This window comes from Lepidochelys olivacea, assembly GCF_965140295.1.
Source record: "Lepidochelys olivacea isolate rLepOli2 genome assembly, chromosome: 3".
Classification (NCBI taxonomy): Eukaryota; Metazoa; Chordata; order Testudines; family Cheloniidae; genus Lepidochelys; species Lepidochelys olivacea.
Window position 1 is genome coordinate 91,085,501 of NC_140413.1, and position 20,771 is coordinate 91,106,271.

At 45.4% G+C, this 20,771-nt stretch overlaps 1 protein-coding gene across 2 annotated transcripts in view; it reads left to right on the forward strand.

Moving 5' to 3' along the window:
* Positions 1-5: 5 nt before the first annotated feature.
* Positions 6-20,771, forward strand: part of NUS1 (NUS1 dehydrodolichyl diphosphate synthase subunit) — a 32,477-nt gene continuing 11,711 nt past the window's right edge. Inside the window, exons 1-3 of one of the 2 annotated variants that reach the window (XM_084624338.1) lie at positions 6-610; positions 10,833-10,955; positions 17,717-17,869. In XM_084624338.1, the coding sequence (XP_084480464.1) occupies positions 223-610; positions 10,833-10,955; positions 17,717-17,869 (664 nt within the window). In that variant the 5' untranslated portion in view covers positions 6-222. The remainder of the gene's footprint in view (positions 611-10,832; positions 10,956-17,716; positions 17,870-20,771) is intronic. The other variant, XM_084624339.1, reaches the window with a different exon arrangement.

Consider the following 20,771-nt stretch of genomic DNA (forward strand, 5'->3'; position numbering starts at 1 on the left):
TCAAAGGGTAGGCGAAGTACAAAGATGGCGGCGCTAGCGGCAGCGGTTGAGCCGGGGAAGCCGTCTCACTGAGGAGCAGAACAGTGGCGAGGCCAGGCGTGGGTGGGGATGATGGTGTTGGTGCGCGGCGCGCGCTGTGGCTGAGGATCCCTCGCGCCCTCTAGCCATCCCGCGCCCCCGCCCTTCTCAGCTGGTGCCCCGGCCTCGCGCTCCCTCCTCTCCATGAGCGGCGCGTGCGAGCTGGTGTGGCGCCTGCTGCACGCCCTGCTCTGCCTGCTGCGCGCGCTGCTCTCGTGGCTCCGCGGGCGGCTGCGGAGCGGCCCCCGCTCGTGGCTCTGGCGCTGGTGGCGCCGCGCGGCCTCTGCCGCCGCCTCCTGCGCGCTCCTGGCGCCCGCCGCCGGGGCCTTCGCCTTCCACAAGCCGGGCGCGGCGCGGCGGGTGCCTGGCGGGCGCGGGCGGTGGCGCTGGGACGGGCGGTCCCTGGAGAAGCTGCCGCTGCACATGGGGCTGGTGGTGACCGAGGAGGAGCCGAGCTACGCGGACATGGCCAGCCTGGTGGTGTGGTGCATGGCGGTGGGCATCTCCTACGTCAGCGTCTACGACCACCACGGTGAGCGCGGGGGCTTGGCGGGGAGAGAGGGACCTTGGGTGCCACCTTCCCGTGCTCGGTAACGGGCCCGGGGCGGATACAGCGCGGCGGCGGTTGGCTTGGCCGCTGTGTCCTGTCAGGGGGGCTCCCCTGGCTAGTTGCTGTTGGAGAAACGCACCTCCCCCCTTCACGGGCTGGGGAGAGGGGCCGCCTGCGGGCTGGGGGGCTCTGCATGCCCTGGGGGGCTGTTACCACTGAGCTTTTTTCCTGTGTGAATAACTCCATGCCCTCTCCTCATCTTTGCTGTCCTGGGATTGCCAGCATCATCTCTGCCTGCCTGGCCCTGAGACAGGGGTGGGCAAACTACGGCACGGGGGCTGCATCTGGCCCCCCTGATGTCTTAATCAGCCCCTCAGGCTCTCGCTGGGGAGTGGGCTCTGGGGCTTGCCCTGACCTCGTGCTCCAGCCGGGGAGTGGGATTAGGGGCATACCCCACTCCGTGTGGCTCCTGGAAACATCAGCATGTTTCCCCTTCAGCCCCTACATGTAGGGGCAGCCAGGGGGCTTTGCAAGCTGCCCCTGCCCCAAGTGCCTGCGGACAGGGCAGCGTGTAGAGCTGCCTGGCTGCTTCTCCATGTAGGAGCCGGAAGCAGGGGGAACTGACATGTTGCTGCTTCTGGGAGCTGCTTGAGGTAAGCGCTGCCCAGAGCCTGTACCCCTCCCATGCTCCAGCCCCTTGCCCCAGCCCTGATCCCCTTCCGAACCTCTCGGTCCCAGCCCAGAGCACCCTCCCCTCATCCCCAGCTCCACCCCAGAGCCTGCACCCCTAGCTGGAGCTCTTCTCTCCCCCCCAACACCCTGCTCCACCCCGGAGCCCACTCCCTGAGCTCCTCATTTCTGTCCCCACCCTGGAGCCCACACCCCAACTTCCAATTTTGTGAGCATTCATGGCCCACTATACAATTTCCCTACCCAGGTGTGTCCCTCGGGCAAAAAAGTTTGTCCACCCCTGCTCTAAGAACAGGTGTGAAATCACCAGAGACCCCTTGGCCCTGTTCTGCTGCCTGAGAAAGTGCCAGGCAGCAGTGGAGTCCCCATAACTGTCTGCCTGCTAATTCAGGAGGGCAGGGCAGCAGTCATTCACGTGAGGTTGATTAATCATAGAATATCAGGGTTGGAAGGGACCTTAGGAGGTCATCTAGTCCAACCCCCTGCTCAAAGCAGGACCAATCCCCACTTTTTGCCCGATCCCTAAATGGCCCCCTCAAGGATTGAACTTACAACCCTGGGTTTAGCAGGCCAATGCTCAAACCACTGAGTTGTCCCTCTTCCCATACAGCCAGTATCACATCCAACTGCCTGGTTCCACTGCCCTAGCCTGATGGATCAGGTCCCCATTTTGCAGCTGGATGAACTGGAGGTGGCGTTTCAGAGTGAGACCCAGCAGGACTCAAAACCACAACCTTCCGGAGTGCAGTCAAATGCCTGAACCACTCAGCCAGCTCACCTCTTTGGTCTATGACTAAAGTTAGTTAAATGGGAACTTAGATTCTGTAGGAATTGGTGGCTTAGGCCTTTACTGCTCACTAGGGAAAGGTTCAGGTTTACTGCTGGTAAATGGACTTGATCATAATGGTTCCTTCTGACCTTAATATCTATGACTTGCTTGTTTGGTTTGCTGTTTTTATTCTATAATCTTATTCTGTACTTATCACTGTTGTCTGAGCACCTTTCAGAAGTATAAGCAATGTAACTAGCGTCTCTTTTTCAAATGTTTTTCTCTTCCAAGGGGGAAAGATGTTTAAATAAAATTACACTTAACATGTTACAGGTAATACAATTTAATAGTGTAATGTTCTGTATTGATGAAGGCAAGATCAAGGAAGTGCACCTTGAGCTTGGAACAAAGCATTGAGATTTAGTGTAATCTTAGACCCTGCAGAAGATCCAGTCTTGGATCACCCCTCAAAAAAGTTTAGTCTCCTACATAGATGAGCTTTACCCTTGTAGTAAACAAATCTATTGTGCCAAAGGAGTGGAGCTGTTGAACAGATGATCTTTAGGTATTCTGGGCCCAAATTATTGGGTTTCTTGAATAGAAGGACAGATCTTGAATTTCTCATTTTATGGGAAGCTAGTGCAGTGAGCAGAGGACATATGCTCATGTTGTCACATGTTGCTGAGGACTTGTACAGAAACAGCACTACTACTGAGCGCATGTCTTCATTAGTAACATTAAAGCGCTGTGTAGTTGCGGCACCAGTGCTGGGAGAGAGCTGTCCCAGAGCTATAACAAACCACCTCCACAGTGCCAACACTTGGGGGAGGGGGGGAATCGGTCCACACCCGTGAGTGAGAATGTTGCAGCACTGTAAAGTGGCAGTGTAGACAAGTTTCTTGATGTCTGATAGTTCCGTTCCCAGCTAGACTGCATAACTTTAGTCCAGCTTGAAAGTGATAGCTAGCTATTACTAATGCTAGCGAAGTCATCTGCGAGGATAGGACAGAGTCATCTAGCCATTTGGAGATAACAGCATCCACAAAAGGCAGACAGAAAAACTTCCTATCTGGCAGGGTGGTTGAGCACTGGAATAAATTGCCCAGGGAGGTTGTGGAATCTCAGTCATTGAAGATTTTTAAGAGACAGATTAGACCACAACCTGTCAGGGTTGGTCTAGATCAGTGGTCTCCAGCCTTTTTAAGCACATAATCACTTTTTAAATTTAAATGCAACCTAGGATCTACCTCAAAGAAAATGTAGAAATAGTAGTAATCTCACAAACCCAAACACCCTTGCCCTGCCCCCTTTCCTGCTCCTGCCCCGCCCCTTCCCCAAGGCCCCACCCTGCTCACTCCATTCCCCCCTCCCTCCATCGCTCACTCTTCTCTCCCCGCCCCCCACCCTCACTCACTTTCACTGGGCTGGGATGGGAGTTGGGGTGCAGGCTCTGGGCTGTGGCCCAGGGGTTTGGAGTGTTGGAGGGGCTCCAGGCTGACCCTGAGGCAGGAGGCTGGGGTGCAGGAGGGAGCTCAGGGCTGGGGCAGGAGGTTGGGCTCCAGGAGGCGGTGTGGGATGCTGGCTCGGGGAGGGGACTCAGGCAGCAGTTTGGGGTGCAGGCTCTGGGAGGGGGCTGGGGCAGGGGGTTGGAGTGCAGGAGTGGGCTCAGGGCTGGGTCCGGGGTGCAGGAGGGGATGTGGGAGGTCTGGGGGTTTGTGGTGCTGGCTCTGGTCGGGCGTCCCTTATTTTGGGCAGCTCCTGGCTGGCAGCAGTGCAGTGGGGCTAAGGCAGGCTCCCTGCCTGCCCTGGCCCCATGCTGCTCCAAAAAGCGGCAGACACGTCTAGCAGCAGCTCCCGGGGGAGGGGGAGGGGCAGAGGGTATCTGTGCTGCTCCCATTGGCTGTGGTTCCATGTTCATGGCCAATGGGAGCTGCTCTCCCCGCCTCTCTGACTATCTGGTTCCCAAAGGGCAAGATGTAGCAACTTACAAAAGCGCCTAGCACTGCCGGTCAGTGTTTTCTCAACCAAAGTTTACCAAGTTCACTGTCTTCAGTGTGGGATGAAGACTTATAAGAACCTCTATTTAAGCAGCTAGTTTTTCAGGGCTTGACAAATTTCTTAGGTCTTGTTTACACTTAAAAAGCTACAGTGGCATAGCTCTGCTGCTGCAGCTGCACTGCTGTAATGCTTCTGTGAAGACACTGCCTACACTGATGGGAGGGGTCCTCCTGTCAGAGTAGGTAATCCATCTCACTGAGAGCTGGTCAGCAGAAGAATTCTTCCATCAAACTAGCAGGGTCTACACAGGAACTTAGGTTGGCTTAACTATATCTTTCAATGGTGTGGATTTTTTGTACCCCTGAGCAATGTAGCTATGCTTACCTACTTTTCTAGTATAGACCAGACCTTAGTCACCTACTAGTGAGAGATTGCCTAAATAAAAAAAACAAACCCACCCACCCTGAACCCTGCTTAGTGCCTTTCTATTTGGTTGACTAGCAAGCAAAGCAGCTGTCTTATACACTTGAAGCTCCATCTCTTCCTAGTTGTCTGGAAGGTAGAAGTCTCCTTTATCCCAGAGTGTTCTGGTTGTCGTGTGGGGGTTTGGAATAGATCTCTATCTCCATCCCTTGTTTCCCTTATTGTGGGCTGAGGGGGTGGAGGGGTGTCTTCATCTCTGCACAACTCAAATGCCTGCTGCTGCTGATTGTCAATTTCACACTGTTGCAGGCTATGAGAATCTTGTGTTCACTGCTACCAGTAGGGCTACAAATAGCTGTGACACTGATCAGTTTTGATGATTTAACTAGACTTCATTGATCAGCAATCTTTCTGCAGACTAAGGCAGAAAAATCTGCATGACTTTACATGCAGTTTACATTTGTAATCTTCTATTTAAAATAGAAGGCTAGGATCTTGTTTTTTTTTAAAATGAATACTTGTGTATTGTAGAAAATGGTGACTTAGTCTTATCCATATTGGGGAATTCCTCTGGCAAGGGGACTTTCAACAGATTGGGGAAAGCATGGTACCATGTTTCCTCTCATTTTAGACATTTCAGTCAAGAAAGCTTCAATAAGACTATCTAGTGTGGTGGTCAGATAGTTTTCATCAAATATTTAACAGGCTAACCTTCCCCTGAAGAAAAGCCCAGACAGGAATAATAAGCCAGAAGAGAGAAATCACTGAGCTTGCGGCTGCTGTTTGCTTGCCATACTAGTTTCTAGTCACTGTTATATCTCAAGTATAATTCTTGTTTCCATAACACAAGTGCTTACCCTAGCAAAAATTGCACAAAATAACTTTCTATTTAGGAAATGTATACAGTGTGACTATTGCTTGTTTATAAACTACGCCCATTCTGAAAAACAAATGAAAGATTTTAAACCTGGTTGGTCCAGAGGATTTGTTGTTGACTAAATTTGCCTTCAGTTGTGTCAAAGTATCTTTTTTCCCCATAAGAAATAAGCCTAAAATACCAGCATTTTATATACTTCTAAATAGGCTCTATTGAATAGAAGCTATATTATCACGAAACCTGCTGTGATTGCTACAGCTGTTTCTCTTCAGATCGTATAAATCTTTCACCTTTTACTAAAGGTTTCCTGTGTTGCTAAAACTCTTCTGATCTTTTGCCACAGAAAGCTAATGTGCTGACACTAAGTCATGAGTTTTAAATGAACAATTTAAAACTCATAACTCTGGAAAATGGCAAACAGGAAGCTGGAGGATATTCCATACATGGAATATACGTTGCTTAGATGTATCTTAACACGTCCAAAGGGAAATATTTAAAAAATGCATAAACATTTTCAAATTTAGTTAAATAAAACTACCTTAAATGTGCTGGATGCAAAACATTGTGGCAAATTCTTATAACGTCTTTCTTTTGCATTTAAAACTGGTTTAATAAACAAAGGGAGTACTATTTGTAGCTACTGAACTGTTTCTAGCTTAATAGCTCAAGACTTCAGAACTAGTAGATCTCATCCTCTCATACGCACACCTATATTTTTAAACCCATACATTAGAAGGAAAAACAAACAAGTTTTCTTGCTTTCCCAGTTGGCTTCTTAATTTTGAATGAACTAGTCATTGAACTGAACTAGTTGAATAGAATGAAATGAAGAGAATATTTTCTCTGCACCTGCGGAAGAAGCTGTAGATGTCAAAAACTGGTTTAGCATTCCAACAAACTCTAGTTCTGGGTGCTTAACCAGTGACTTCACCAGTTCCATGATCTGACTTTCTTTATAACTTCAGCAGCAACCGAGTAGCACTTGAATATTTGTTTTAATTTAGACTACTTTAACGGATTATATTAAATTTTGACAACCTATGTTTAGGTCTTAATTTCAAAATTAATCTTGTTTGTTTTTTTACAAAGCAATGTATTTAAATCCATTTAAAGAAAAAATATTTTTATCAACCTTGATTTGGAATCTGTTTCAAGCTCCAGATTTGGAACAGGAGGTTCCCAAGATACAGCTGCCCTCCTCTTTCCCTCCCCCCACCCCCAAATTACATGACATAAAAATTAGGGTTTTTTTGCATGCACCTCAGTCAAACTGTGGCTCTGAGAGCATGTCTACACTACAAGTGCTAGAGCTGCAGCACCATATTTACTACAGCGATGAAAGGGTTTTTTTCCATCATGACAGTAAATCCATCCCCTTGAGAGGCAGTAGCTAGGTCAAGGGAACAATTCTTCAGTCAACCTAGCTGCATTTCCAGTGTGGGTTAGGTTGATTTAAGTGTCATACACCCATCAAATTCTCACAGCCCTCAAGAACTAGATTGACATAACGTTTAGCTGTAGACCGGGCTTGATCCTCTTCAAACATATATCACCCACTTTGAGCTAGTGTCCCACACCTGCTGCCCCTTAAAGGAAGCAATATTTTAAAGGGTGTGAAAGATTTGGGGGATATGATTGTCAACTTATTCCGTTTTTACTTTGTGAACATCATTTGATTGTAAACTCTGGTGTAACTTTCAGAACTCATTCTCTCAGGCCATGTCTACACTGCAGCTTATGTCTGCATATCTTATGTCACTTGAGGTGTGAATAAACTACCCCGAGTGACATAAGTTACACCGACATAAGCGCCAGTGTGCACAGCACTGTGTCAGCTGGAGAGCTTCTGCTGCTCTCAGTGGTGGCTTTATTATGCCGCCAGAAAGCTCTCTCTTGGTGGCAGAGTGTCTTCACCAGATGCACTGCAGGAGTACCACTGCAGTGCTTTTTGTGTAGAAAAGCCCTAATAGGAACTTGACACAGAGTACAGATACTGTCTGGGAAGCTGTCGCAGAGCAATCAAAGAACATCAACAGTGAATGACTCTCCCCTGGTGGAACAATGAGGTTGCTACTGGCAGGGCCATTGACTTTGAATGACATTTGTGCCCTGAAGTTGGTGGGATGTTGAAGCATAGAAATTCTCTGTGGAAGAGCATGGACAGAACAGGTGCCAGAGGCATTTTAAGAAAAATGCTCCATAAGGGAAGGAAGCTAATTCATTAGCAGAAACAGAGAACCAATCTAGAGAGATTTCAGAGTAGCCACAAGTACTCCTTTTCTTTTTGCAAATCTAGAGAGAGTGGAGATAGGGACTTTACCTTCCTTGAGCATGTTGATCAAACCCAAGCCTTCACAAAAGGCAGTGAGGTCAGACGAAAGCCTGGTCTACACTAAATAGTTAGATGAACCCAGCTACATTGCACAGGAGTGTGAAAAATCTACCACCCTCCCCCCACCAACATAATTAAGCTGACCTAACCTGTGGTAGACAGTGCAAAGTCATCAGAATTCTTTCATTGACCTTGCCTCTTGGGGAGGTGGATTACCTACTCTGAAGGAGGGTCCCCTTCTGCCAGTGTAGATGCTGTCTATGCTGAAGGGCTGCAGTTGTGCTGCCATAGCGTTTTTCATGTGGACAGTCCCTAAGGGAAAGCATTCAGGAGTTTGTTTTCCACAGATCTGTAACACTCTCACCTTTGAGTATAAACTGTGTGTGCGTGTTTAAGGAATTCATTTGCTAAGCCTGTATTTCCTTACTTCCATACTGTTTTTGAAGGGTACAGCTACACAACCAGAGCTCCTGCAGTCAACTAGACTCTGGGGGGAAATACGTCAAAACAACAGAGTGTCTTCAGAGAGCCAGGAACTGGCTTCAGGACCGAAGCAGCCAGACTGCATGGTCCCACTGTTTGAGAAGGTTGTCAGACCCTGGCATCCGCACCTGACAGCTCACTTGAGCAATCCAGAGCTAGGAGCAGAGATCAGTAACTTCCCAGAAACAGTGAGCTTAGCAGCATGTGGGATTCAGTGATTGGATCCCTTTGCAACAGAGGAATGCCTGTTCAGAGAGTGGTACTGGACCATTTTATGACAAAAAAAGTATTAAGAGTAAAAGTTGGATCTACAGTGTGGCTCTAGCAAAGCTGATGAGTTGGAGAAAATCACTTCCGCCCCTCTTGAAATGAAACTCCTTCTTTAACCTTGTGTTGGTGCTAATACCTGCCAGTGTATTGATGTGTCATATAAAGGGCCATGGTAAGGGTTACCAGATGTCCTATTAAAGGGACAGTTGTGTTTTTTGGGATTTTTTTCTTATATAAGCACCTATTACCCCCCACTCCCTGTCCCATTTTTTCCACAGTTGCTATTTGCTCACCCTAGCCCTAGTAGAGTTTGTGGTACAAATGTAACTTTAGCACCATCGTGGCCTAAATGGAGTCTACTCTGCAGGCAGCTCTGGCCAAGAAAAAGCATGCGCAGGAATGCAGCAATGAAAGTCCCTCCTACAACAGGGGCACCTGTTCTAACACCCCCTAAGTAAACATCCACCCATGGGAAGACTACAATGAATATAGAAAAGGGGCAATATTTGTTTACAGAGGGATGAAAGGAGAAAAATAATGGGGATGGATGGGGGGGAGGGAAACAGTAAAACAGGGTTGCATTTAACACAAGGCCCCACCCAGCAATGTGTCCACACATAAAGTTCAGGAATCCTGGGCAAAGTTCCAGTCCAGGGGCGAGTCTTGGATGTTCCTGGTCATCTTTGGTGTTAGCAAAGTTTCCCCAACAATCCCCTTTGGAGTCCTCTTCTGCTGCTCTCTGCAAAGCCACACAGAAGAGCAACCTCTCCACTTAACAAGCTAACAGCCTCCTTCCTTATTCCCACTGCAAAGTCACAAGCCCCAGTGCTCATGGCCCCACGCAGCTCTGGGCAACAGTGATACTGGGTCTAGCTCTGGTTTGTCCTTCTCAAGCGATTCCTCCTTGGCACAGTGCTGCCATGGCTCCTGTATTGATGTCCCCAATGGGCTGTTCTGTCCCTCCTAGGCTTCATGCAAGTTACCAGCTGCTTCACTCTGTGAGGGCCAGCTGGCCATCTGTCTGGAGTGCCAGACACACACCCTGTCACTTCCCCCCCCCCCCCTCTCTGCTCTCCCCCACCCCCAATCATACTTCCTCCTTCTGAAACAATCGGCACTTCCTGCCTTAGGGAAAAGATTTAAAGGGGCCATGCTCTCTAAACCCCGAAGCGATTACACAAATTTAGTGTAATTTGGTCAAGGGATTATCAACATACACCAATAACATTGAGCTTCTTTTCATTTTTAACATAATCTCACTGTGCATATGAAAACTGATGTCCTCAACAAGGGCTGGGGTAGACTTTGTGCAGCAGTCCCTAACACATTGAAGAGCAGTTGGAGTGCATGCAGATGAAGGAAAGAATACAATTCAGTAGAGCATACTACATTACATAAAGTGGCATGCTTACTTCATCATTCCTTAGTCATGTGTGCTTATTGTAGAGTAGCCCTGGCTGAAACATACTTTCATTATATCCCTTGTGGCTCTTGCCAGCTCCTAGGAGCAGAGTTAAAGTGGGCTGAGGTTGGTGTGTTCTTAAACCTCTGAAAACCAAGAAATAGAGTAAAGTGTATGAGGCACCGGTGGTCAACTTTAAGTACTAATGAAGTTTTGAGCAGTGAATTTTTGTAACAAATGAGCAATATTATTCTCCTAAGTGTCAAATAGTGAGTTGATCCGAATATGCTGTAATAAATACAGGCCTGAGTGTCAGTATTGGCTATGAAATCTGACTGTAAAAGTCATAATTGTTCGTGTTGCCTCTAATGTTCATCTGCCCTAGCTGCACTTCACATAACTTAGTCTTCAGTGTATTTTACAAACATTGATTCTTGTAAAGCTGGTAAAAACATGTAAGAGGTTTATGCTGTGCACTGTAGCTTTACGGCTCAGCTTGCCGCTTACTATTTGCCTAGAGAAGTCCTGATGCAAAGTTTCATTCGTCTTAGGTCACAGACGGAGCTGGTGCAAGGCTAGCATTAGAATATGGGAGTTGCTTGTTTGTACATCTTCATCTCTAACTTGCATCTGACATGTAAATGGTAAATTGGTCATAGAATTAGAGCATTCTAGCAGTGAAGTGGCAGTGTTCTGCTTTCCAAAGAACTATCGGATGTCACTGCTTACTGGTTCAGCTATGCAAGAACAATAGCAGCATACACTAGATTTAAAGTTATATGTAGTTAATTTTATTCTCTTCCAAGGTCATCATGAAGCCGCATTTATGTAGTATCATCTGCTTCAGTTATTGATTGATCTTGTCAAGTCTAGTTTCAAGCTAGTGTTTACTGCCTGTTTGTTCTCTCTGAAAAAGTGGAAAGTGAAGTGACTTTTATGTTTTGTTATGGGTTTTTTAAGGAATCTTCAAGAGGAATAACGCAAGGCTGATGGATGAAATTTTAAAACAGCAGCAGGAACTCTTGGGTCTAGATTGCTCCAAATATACAGTGGAATTTGCAAATCAAGACAAAACAGACCAAGGTAGGATTGTGATGATGAGGTCCCTGAGAAAACTAAGTGGTTTGTTCATTGAGGGTTATGTATCCTCCTATATGTACATTCCTCCCTCTCACTGCTACCTCTTTTCTTCCCCTGTTTCTTCCTTAGCCCCTCATTAAAATGGGTGACAAAGAATGTTTATAACCTTCCTGGGCTAATGTTGTTTTTGTGGTAGTTGCTCAAAGGATCCTGTTATCTAAGGCAGTGACTCTTAACCTTTCCAGACTACTGTACCCCTTTCAGTAGTCTGTCTTGTGTACCCCCAAGTTTCACCTTACTTAAAAACTACTTGCTTACAAAATCAGACATAAAAAGTCAAGTGTCACAGCATACTATTACTGAACCATTGCATACTTTCTCATTTTTACCATATAATTATAGAATAGATCTATTGGAATATAAATATTGTACTTACATTTCAGTGTATAATATATAGAACAGTATAAACAAGTCGTATGAAATTTTAGTTTATACAGCCTTTGCTAGTGCTTTTTATATACCTGTTATAAAACTAGGCAAAAGTCTAGATGAGTTGATGTACCCCCTGGAAGACCTCTGCGTACTCCCAGTGATACACGTATCTCTGGTTGAGAAACACTGGTCTAAGGGACATATTGTCCTCATAATCTGTGTGAGAATTATTAGTGGAAGAAAATACTCTTAAATTTAAATGACAGGTTTCAGAGTAACAGCCGTGTTAGTCTGTATTCGCAAAAAGAAAAGGAGGACTTGTGGCACCTTAGAGACTAACCAATTTATTAGAGCATAAGCTTTCGTGAGCTACAGCTCACTTCCTCAGATGCATATCGTGGAAACTGCAGCATTGTGCTAACACTTCACAGTTAGCTATAGAAATGAGGGGGACACTTCCCAATAGAAGATGCAGAATAAGCTTATTTCATAGGCAGCTGCATATTCACTCTTGCTTGAGTGGGGAGGGTAGTTGAGGGTTTTTTTGTTTGTTTGCATGCTGGCCAGCCTCTTCTCTTTATGTGAAATTAACTAGTTCTGGGTAGGAGAGGGATGTCGGAGGAGGTATTGCCATGATAGTAGTAGTGTGCACAGTACCCCTAGGGGGGGAGAAGGGAAGAGTGAACAGAAGCTCTTACACTGCTGCCTGCAGCAGTAGCTTCCTCCTGAAGCGTGTGGGGACCCAGGCAGGAAGGGCAGGAATGTCTACAATAAGGTTACTTTTGCAATTTAGCATACGCAAACAAATCTAGTGAATGTTTCCTGTTCCACAGTTAACAGGAAGACACTAGGAATCAGTTCTTCTGACTCTGCTAACTAGCTGACATGCCTGAACATATTTGCTTTCTTGATAAGATAGCAACCTCCATGTGAAAGAGGGACAGCCTGTAACTGAAGGCCTCAGTGTATAAACTTTTCTGCAGGTGTTCTTAGGGCACTGGGTAAACTGCTGCAAACATTGGTATTCTACCAGTATAGTGCCAGACTAACCATGCTATTGTGTTACTCAAGGAGTGCATTTGTAAAGACAAATACTGTACTTACAAGCAATGCTCCTTGCCAGACAGAGATTGTTATTTTAAAAGTAGTGTCATCAAGTTTTATTATTGTGAATGTGAGAGACTCAATAATTTTAAAATTAGTCTTTTACTGCTTGAGTCATTCAGTTCTCTACACTCACAAGGTTCTCTCACTAGATTTGCAGTACGCCTTTAGAAGATTTCTTGAGAGAAGGGATATATTCCTTTTTAATGTGCCAGCTGGCATCTGCTGCAGAAGTTTCTATTTATTGGCAGTTCTTCTGAAAGAGACATTTTAAAGTTTTCCATTTCCTCAACTGCAAGAGTTCTGGGATGAATTTCTATGTCTTATGTGCCATACAACATTAATAAAGTGTACATTCAGCAGGGGTTCCTTGGATTTTCAGTGTGTCAGACTGTCTTGTTGCCCATCTCTTCCAGTAGTGAAGACATGCTAACTATGAGTGTCATGTTCCTCTTGTCCCCAGGCATCTAGATGCTGCTGCTTCTCCACCTGCTCCCTTAGCTATCCTTCTCTTGGTAGATAGCATGTCAAAGCCTTGCTGGGGATTTTGGTTTCAGACTACAGCATCAGTTTCCTCTCTTTTCAATGCAATATTTGTATTAAGTAACATTCAGAGACCCCGCTGTACTAGGCAACATATAGACATGTTATCTAAGCCCTGAGCTACACTACAGAGTTAGGTTAACATAGGGCAGCCAAATCAACCTAACTCTAAATGTCTACACTAAAATTCAGCGCCCACTACGCTGAGATAATAACTTCACCTCTGCGAGAGGTTGATGTAGTTTGGTCAATACAGAGTCAGTGCAGACATTGTATTGCTTACATCAACTGTTGCTGCCTTTCAGAATCCATCCCACAGTGCCCCCCACTGGTAGTTAAATTGGTGCAAGCGCTCCTGGTGAGGATATGCACTGCTGACACACAGAGCTCAATGTGGACATGCGAAAGCAGTTTAATTACTGCAATGGCTATAAGTCAACGTAACTAGGGTAGACTTAATTTTGTAGTGTAGACTTGCTGTAGGTGTCATTGGCTGAATTCCTACTCTAGTCTCGGCTTCCTCATGTAGGGCAGGCTTTTAGCTGTAAGAGTTTTGGCTCTTTTAGGCCAAGGTAGGTCAGCCTCAGTTAGGCCAGCTGCCAGTCCCTTTGTCCTCTCAAACAATAGTAATTGTGACGTCGGGGGAGCTGCTGAGTGTTCAGCACTTCAGAAAATGAGGCCACTGATTTGTGTCTAAGCGTACACTTACTTAAGAGCCTAACTTAGGCATCTGTTTTTAAAAATATATGGGTCCAAGTCAGTGTTGTATCTTTAGAGATCAGCTAATTCTTCTTCAAGTAGATGCAGATATCTATTCCACTTAGGTGTGCGCATGCCCTGCACGCCAGAGCTAGAGACTTTTCCCTATCATTATTCATAGAAGGGCCGCGCTTGTGGCTGTGGCCCTTCCCCAGCTATAAGAGGTGGCAGTGCTTGCTTTGTTTGAGAGGCCCACCTTAAAAGAGCACTGTTTTGATCTGTAAATCCTTTCTAAAAAGGAGACTCGGGTGACATTATACCTTAGGTGCTGCCTGAGGCAGTTTTTGAACTGGCCATGCGGTCTGATCCCATACCAAGGCCTTTCTCAGGCCAAAGCTCACCCTCAGGCTTGGAGAGCGCTGCTGCCTCTCGTTCCAGTGTAGACACCTCATCAAAGAGATAGAGCTAGAAGTTCTCCATTATTGGCGCCAAGGAAGAGGTCTCATAAGACCAAATGGGACCACTCCAAGTCATGGGGTGACTGCTCTGCCTCCCACAGGAAAAGCACAGACTGGCATGGGGCTGGTTCTGGTGTGCAGGATGGCACAGGTACCTCTGACCCTTCCCCAATACTGAGCGGGAAGGGCAGAAGCCCTGTACTGTTGACTCCGGCCTCTGGGCACCCCTGGAGTCCAGTACTGCTGAGGGAGATGCCAGTATCGACTGTGTCCATATTGTCTCTATCAGTCAGCTACAGACTTCTCTTGCCTTTCATTCTGAATCTAACCGTTGGTCCAGGGCTGCACCACCTATGGTCCCTCCAATTAAGCAAGCTGCTGAACCTCCATGTCTGTTGCCACTGCATCCAGACCTTCCCCTTCCTGTGGTTGGAATGGCACCTATACTGGAATTGGGAAACAGGACCTCAGCACTGGGGACCCTTTTCAGCCCCACCACATTTGGTGCTGCAAGTGCTCCCATGATGGCTCTTGCCACCCTCGGCATTGACACATTTGGGCTCTCCGTACTGATGTTTGCACCAGGACTGACACTGCTTATGACACCAGCATGCTCAGTAGAGATGGTACTGTCTTCATCACAGATTCCCTCCTCGTTCTCTGACGGATGAATCGGACCGCCTGTTGGCTCCCTTGTGCGTCGCTCTACCCATGTTGCTGAGATTCTAGGGCTCCGATTCCAATTTGGAGTTATCTTTCCACTTCACATCAGCTGAGGAACTCAAGGGACTGCCAATGGATCAGTTTGACTCCCAGGGTTGGCATGTGACCTGTGGCAGGGATCATGTTCCCTGGCCTGGCCCCTACTGGCCACCAGTGCCCTACCCATATCCGTGTCCTTGGACTCAGTAGGATGCTTGTTGTTCACAGAGATCCTGCTCTTCGTCCTGATTGAAGCCAAAGTCATGCCAGGTTGACAGTGGTGGCTTTGAATCAGCCGCAGGCCCAGGCATTGGCGGTCTTCCTCCCTGCGGAATTGCTGGAGTCCTCCGTCCTGGGCATATCTTTCCAGGAGCAAAAGCTTATTTTGCCCTTTGTCCTCATTGCTGGACAATGCTGTGCTGCTTGGTTTGTCCTCCCCTTCTATCCTGGAGAACTTGAAGATGTACCAGGACCTTTTACTCTGCATAGCCATATCCCTTGGCATCCAGGCAGAGTTCCTCCAAGAGAACATGCATAAACTAGCCATTTTACACCCTGCTGTCCCTGGAAGAATGGCCCTCCCAGTCAACGATACACTCCTTGAGACAGTGACAGCCCTGTGGAGAACACCGGCCTTGGGACTGTTGATGGTGAAATGCATGGAAGAGCACTACTTTGTTGCCATGCAGGTATTTGAAGGGTTCTGTTCCTATCGGGCCCCAAATTTCCTGGTCATAATGCCAGTAAATGACAGGGCCTGGCAGGGTACGTTCAAGTCTACCACCCAAGGACAGACTCCAGGCAGTTGGATCTGCTGAGCAGGAAGATCTATACCCCATTGTCTGCATAGATGAGGATCGCTAATTAACAAGCTTTGCTGGCCAAGTATGATTTTTTCAATTGTCAGCCATGGCTAAATTTGAGGACTAGTTGCCCGAGGCGTCATGTGAGGAGTTCCAGGCATTTGTTGCAATAGCCTGTTTGGTGGCCAAAACTTCCCTGCAGTCCACTTTTGATTTTACCTTGTCCAGAGTCATGGCCTCGGTGGAAACTATGTGGAGGGATCCCTGGTTGCAAAACTCTGGGATTGCTCTGGACATCCAGCAAGCTATTGAGAACTTGCCCTTTGATGGGTGAGTCTTATTCTCCTACAAGACAGATGACACCGTGCACTCTTTCAAGGATTCCAGGGCTATCTTGAGGTCCTTGGGAGTGTACACCTCTCATTCTGCTAAACATTCTCTGGGTGTCGTCCCCTTAATTATGGGGACCTCTTTCTTCTTACGAAGAAATTGAAATCAGATGTTGGACAAGGGGTACTGGGGCACCAGTGATGGTCTTGGACCATCTGTATATGTTTCAAGAGATGTGGTTGTGAGAGTGAGGGGAATTGAAATCTGCCTTGTGCTAAAGAGTACAAGTCCAGCCAAGCGATGTTTATCCTGTTTCTCTTAAGGTTCAAATGTGTATATTCTGCAGCAGCCCGTATTGGGATAGCTGTGCTGGTCCCATCTTGTTTCCGGGTGCTTCTGCAAGCCTCCAGGCTCTCCTTTTCACAGAAGAACCTGGCCATCCTTGAAAGCAGCTGAAAACCAAGAGAGCCAGAGCTATCTGACCACATAACTCTTCATGGACTACCAGCAAGTGCTCTGTAGTCCGTGGCTGAGTCTGAGAACCTAAATAATAAACATGGTCTGTTACACACCATACAAAGCATATTTAATGATTCCGAGCTGTATTCCTGGTTCTTTAGGTAAATGCACTGGATGCAGGTAGCCAGTTGAGGCCCACTACAAAGTTTGCCCCTCATGGATGAACTTGTGACTGAATATCTTTCTTCACCCTCGGACAAGAAATGTGGAATGTGCATCTTCTTTCAAAAATGGGCCACAAGTACATCAACTAGCAAGAAGCTTGTGGGTACCCTGCCTTGATTTCTTCCATTTACTTATTCTGGTGATATAGACTTAAAAACTAGTGGCTGTCTTCCCTAGTAGCCTCATAATCCTTGTTGTCTGTTTCTTAATTTCTCTGTTTATAGCCTTTTCAAAGACTCTTGTAAAGCAGTTACTTGCAGCCAAATACTTCAAAATCATAAATGTATTATGAGTTTCTTAAAGATCCCGTCTGTGCCTTTCACCCATATCTCATTATGCTGTGTCTGGAATGGTCACATCCTGCCTCCTATTTTGTTCTTTGTGCTGCTTCCTTGTTTTTGTCTGTTCTTTCTTTCATTTGTCTTATCCTTCTGTTTTTTATTGTTATGCGTTCCATTTTTTCACTCTTGTTTGCCACTCCATTTGGAGCCCAGGTGATCCCTCCATTTTCTCCCCTACCCCACTCCCCAGTGTCCTAGCCTTCTGGCAGAGTGCTTCCAGCAGTCATGTGCAGCAAGAGCCAATGCAGCCTTCTGGAGTGGCCTTGGCCTCCAGCGTCACAGGTTGGAAACTGGCCTGAGACTAATGACACCGTTAAATTATGAGTGGTAGGCTTTTAGGCACTTCCAAGATCCCTGTAAGATGTCCTAAGGTCAAACTGTAGGAAATACAAAGTTAAGGTAACAAACCTGGAGGCTATCAACACCATAAACTTTTAAAAAGATGTAGTTGTGATATACATGTTTATACACTGTGTAGAAATGCTTAGTGCATTGCTTCTTAAAATGTGAGATTTCAAGATGTGCAAGCTTTGTTACTGATACAGGAACTTGCATTCCTGTCCCTGTTCTCTGACTAGTTTTCATCAACCTCCTAGAACTGTAAACAAATACCCTTTCTTGCAAAAGATCACTTGCTTTTAAAACAACTTTGTGCTTTGTACTTGCAGTTTTAAATTGCCAATCTACACTGAAGGTGCTGTCCCCAGAAGATGGAAAGGCAGACATAGTGAGAGCTGCTCAGAACTTCTGCCAGTTGGTAGCACAACAGCAAAGAAAATGTACAGACCTGGATGTGAATGTCTTAGACAACTTACTAAGTAGTAAGTATTATATTGTGCCTGGGGCAGGGAGGGAATACTATGTGCTAATAAGTCAGTTTGTAACAGGCATATTTGGATCAGAATGGCATTGGATTTACATCTGGATTTGATCTCCAGCTCAGCGCTGATGACAATTTTAGAACTTTTGTCCACATATTGATAATATATAGCCTAAATCATAACATTTTTCATGTCCCTGTCACAGAACTGAGCAAATAATTGATTTTTTAAAAAATTATTATTTCAGTGTTTGGGAGTAAAAAATGGTTCATTTTAAACCAAAATGGAATTTTCATTTTTTCCCCTCAACTAAACAAAAGCTTGAAAACCTTTCAAATGTCAACTCAAAGTGACATTTTGAAAAAAATGTGGACGCTTAAAATTTTTTAATGTTTTTCAGCCTAAACTATTTCCCAAATTTGAGAATAGCTTCAGAGCACACTTTCTTCTCCTCCCCTCCCACTCCCCCCAAGGTGGGGTGGGGTTTTTTGTTTTTGTTTTTCTTTTTTTGGCAAAAATTCTATTAGTCAAAATAATTTCACCGAGTTCTGCCCCATTTGAAGATGCTGCTAAACTCTTTGCAGACCACTCTGAAAACATTATATCCCACCGGCTTCCTCTCACCTTCTGTGTCAGTTTCTTCTATGCCTTCAAAGCTCGATTTAACTCCTCCCCTCCAAGTCTTCCTCCTGTCTGTGTCCTGTATAGTCTCTCCAACACCAGTCTTCATATCTCAGTGTGTCTTATGGGATTCTCAAACTCCTTTCCCTCTGAAGGAAGGAGAGAAGTGCGACTGAGTCAGCTGAATGTATTAAAGGCTGTCTTCACATTCAAATTAACTTACCTCAAATGAGAGCAGCCAAACTACAGAATAACATCATGATGCAGAGATTTAATTTTTGTTAAGTTTTAACTGACTAGAACTTGGAAACTAAACTTTTTTTTTTTTTTTTTTAAACTAAAGAAAATTCAAGCTTTACTCTTGAATTGTGCTGAAAATTTAGTGTAGATGCACAGTTGCTTTTATGGACACAAGACAGGTTTGACTTTTAGGGCCAAACTGAATATGCTTACTGCTGACATCATAATACCTCTGACATAACTCTAATTTAACTCAGTTGTTGTCTAGGAATTAAATTTGTGTACATATCTGAAATAAAAAAACATTACAGGTAGAGCTTAATTATCTCTAACACAAGCACTGTAAAAACCAGGAATTTCTGAAGTATGTTTAGTTATTCTGAATGCTAAGGGGTTAGGTTAAATTTAAGAAATCTAAACATGTTAAGGTAGCAAAATGTACGGTTAAGGCACTTAAACAACTCTCCCCTGTAATGACACCAAGAGGGAATGTGGAAAGAGCAAAGAGAAATGAAAAATCAGTTGAATCTATGACTACAAGCACAGATGTTGCAATCAGAATTGTTTGGTTTCTGCATGGCATTATTACAGGGCAGAGTTAAAACTAAGGATGCCTTTAGGATCATGTCCACTGAGCACTTTCTCCCCATCCTTGATCTCTATTGCTGTATCCTATACTGACTTACATGTCCTTCCTAGCCAACTTCCTAGAGTACATGGAGGAACTGAGTTTAGTTACTGCTTCTCTCCATCCTGAACTCTTTTTAATGGGCCACATCAATGGCTCAGGTATAGAAGATGTGTGCTGGAAGTTACAATTCCTTTGCTACACAAAATCTGTCCAGCTAATCAGGCCACCACACTCTCTCTCCAGCCTCTGGAATGCAGAAGGAAACACTCAACAGGAGCACAAGATAATTTCAGTAGATATCTCAGACTTGTCCCTCCCTCTACAGAAGACTTTCTTATGTATAACGCCGTGTAGTCCCAATGGCTCTAAATCTGAAATGTTCCCTTCTTTTCCTTCAGAGATTAACTCTTCCAGAGGCTAGGACGCTTGCCTCAGTCAACCACTTTCATACCTAAGGTTCTGTGTCACAATCCTAAAAACCAGAATAATCCCAGAGGAATGGAGTAGGCAAACAACCCATACTCCAGTGATGATTCTACCCTCATCAGAAGGTTTTGAAATGATTTTTAGTATGGCTTGGTGTTGTCTTTGTTCTGGACTTGCCTATCAATGTTAGGTGCAGGGCTTCAGCTCTGCAAGAAAAACTGAGCTATTTGGTCATCTGTTTCCTCCCTTAACACAACAGGAGAGCATCATAATAGGAAATTAGTGTGTCGTACTTTCCACAATGACGATCCTTATGTGTCTAATTTGAAAGAGCCAGATCCGATTCTTGCTGTACATGGAATTACTCCCAAAAATGAAGGCAATTTGATTCCAAGCTCACATTTAATACCAAAAAAACCCAAGCCTAGCTATTTTCTTACTATGGGGCCATTCAGTTAGTTAAACGACTGACATAGCTACAGTATGGTTGGCTCTATGTGGGAGTTGTCCAAGATGGATGTAGGCAAAGCATTACAGTTTAGCCTGTAGTGCGTAGTGTGGGTAGGAGTTTAAATGTTACCACACAACCCTGCTAAGCCTGCTTCTAATAGTCCTGCATTTTTTAAACTACCGCAATTACAACTTTATCAAACATCTTAAAATGGAATTAGTCTAGTTTACAAATATAATCCACAGAGCTGGATTGCAGTGTGGCCTAGCTAGAGCACTGGACTGGGTCTCTGGAGACTTGGATTCTATTCCCAGTTCTGCCAGTGGCTTGCAGAGTGGACTCTGGCAAGTCACTTCATCTTTCTGTGCCTCCATTTTCTCATCTGTAAAATGGGGGTAATGATGATTCCCTCCTTTTAACATCTACTGATCTCAAAGGAGGTAAGTATTGTCTGAGACGTTATGGCGTCAGAGGCTGGATGAAGGCAGAAATACATCTGACCTTGGGACTCCTACTGACACTTTATTAGATCT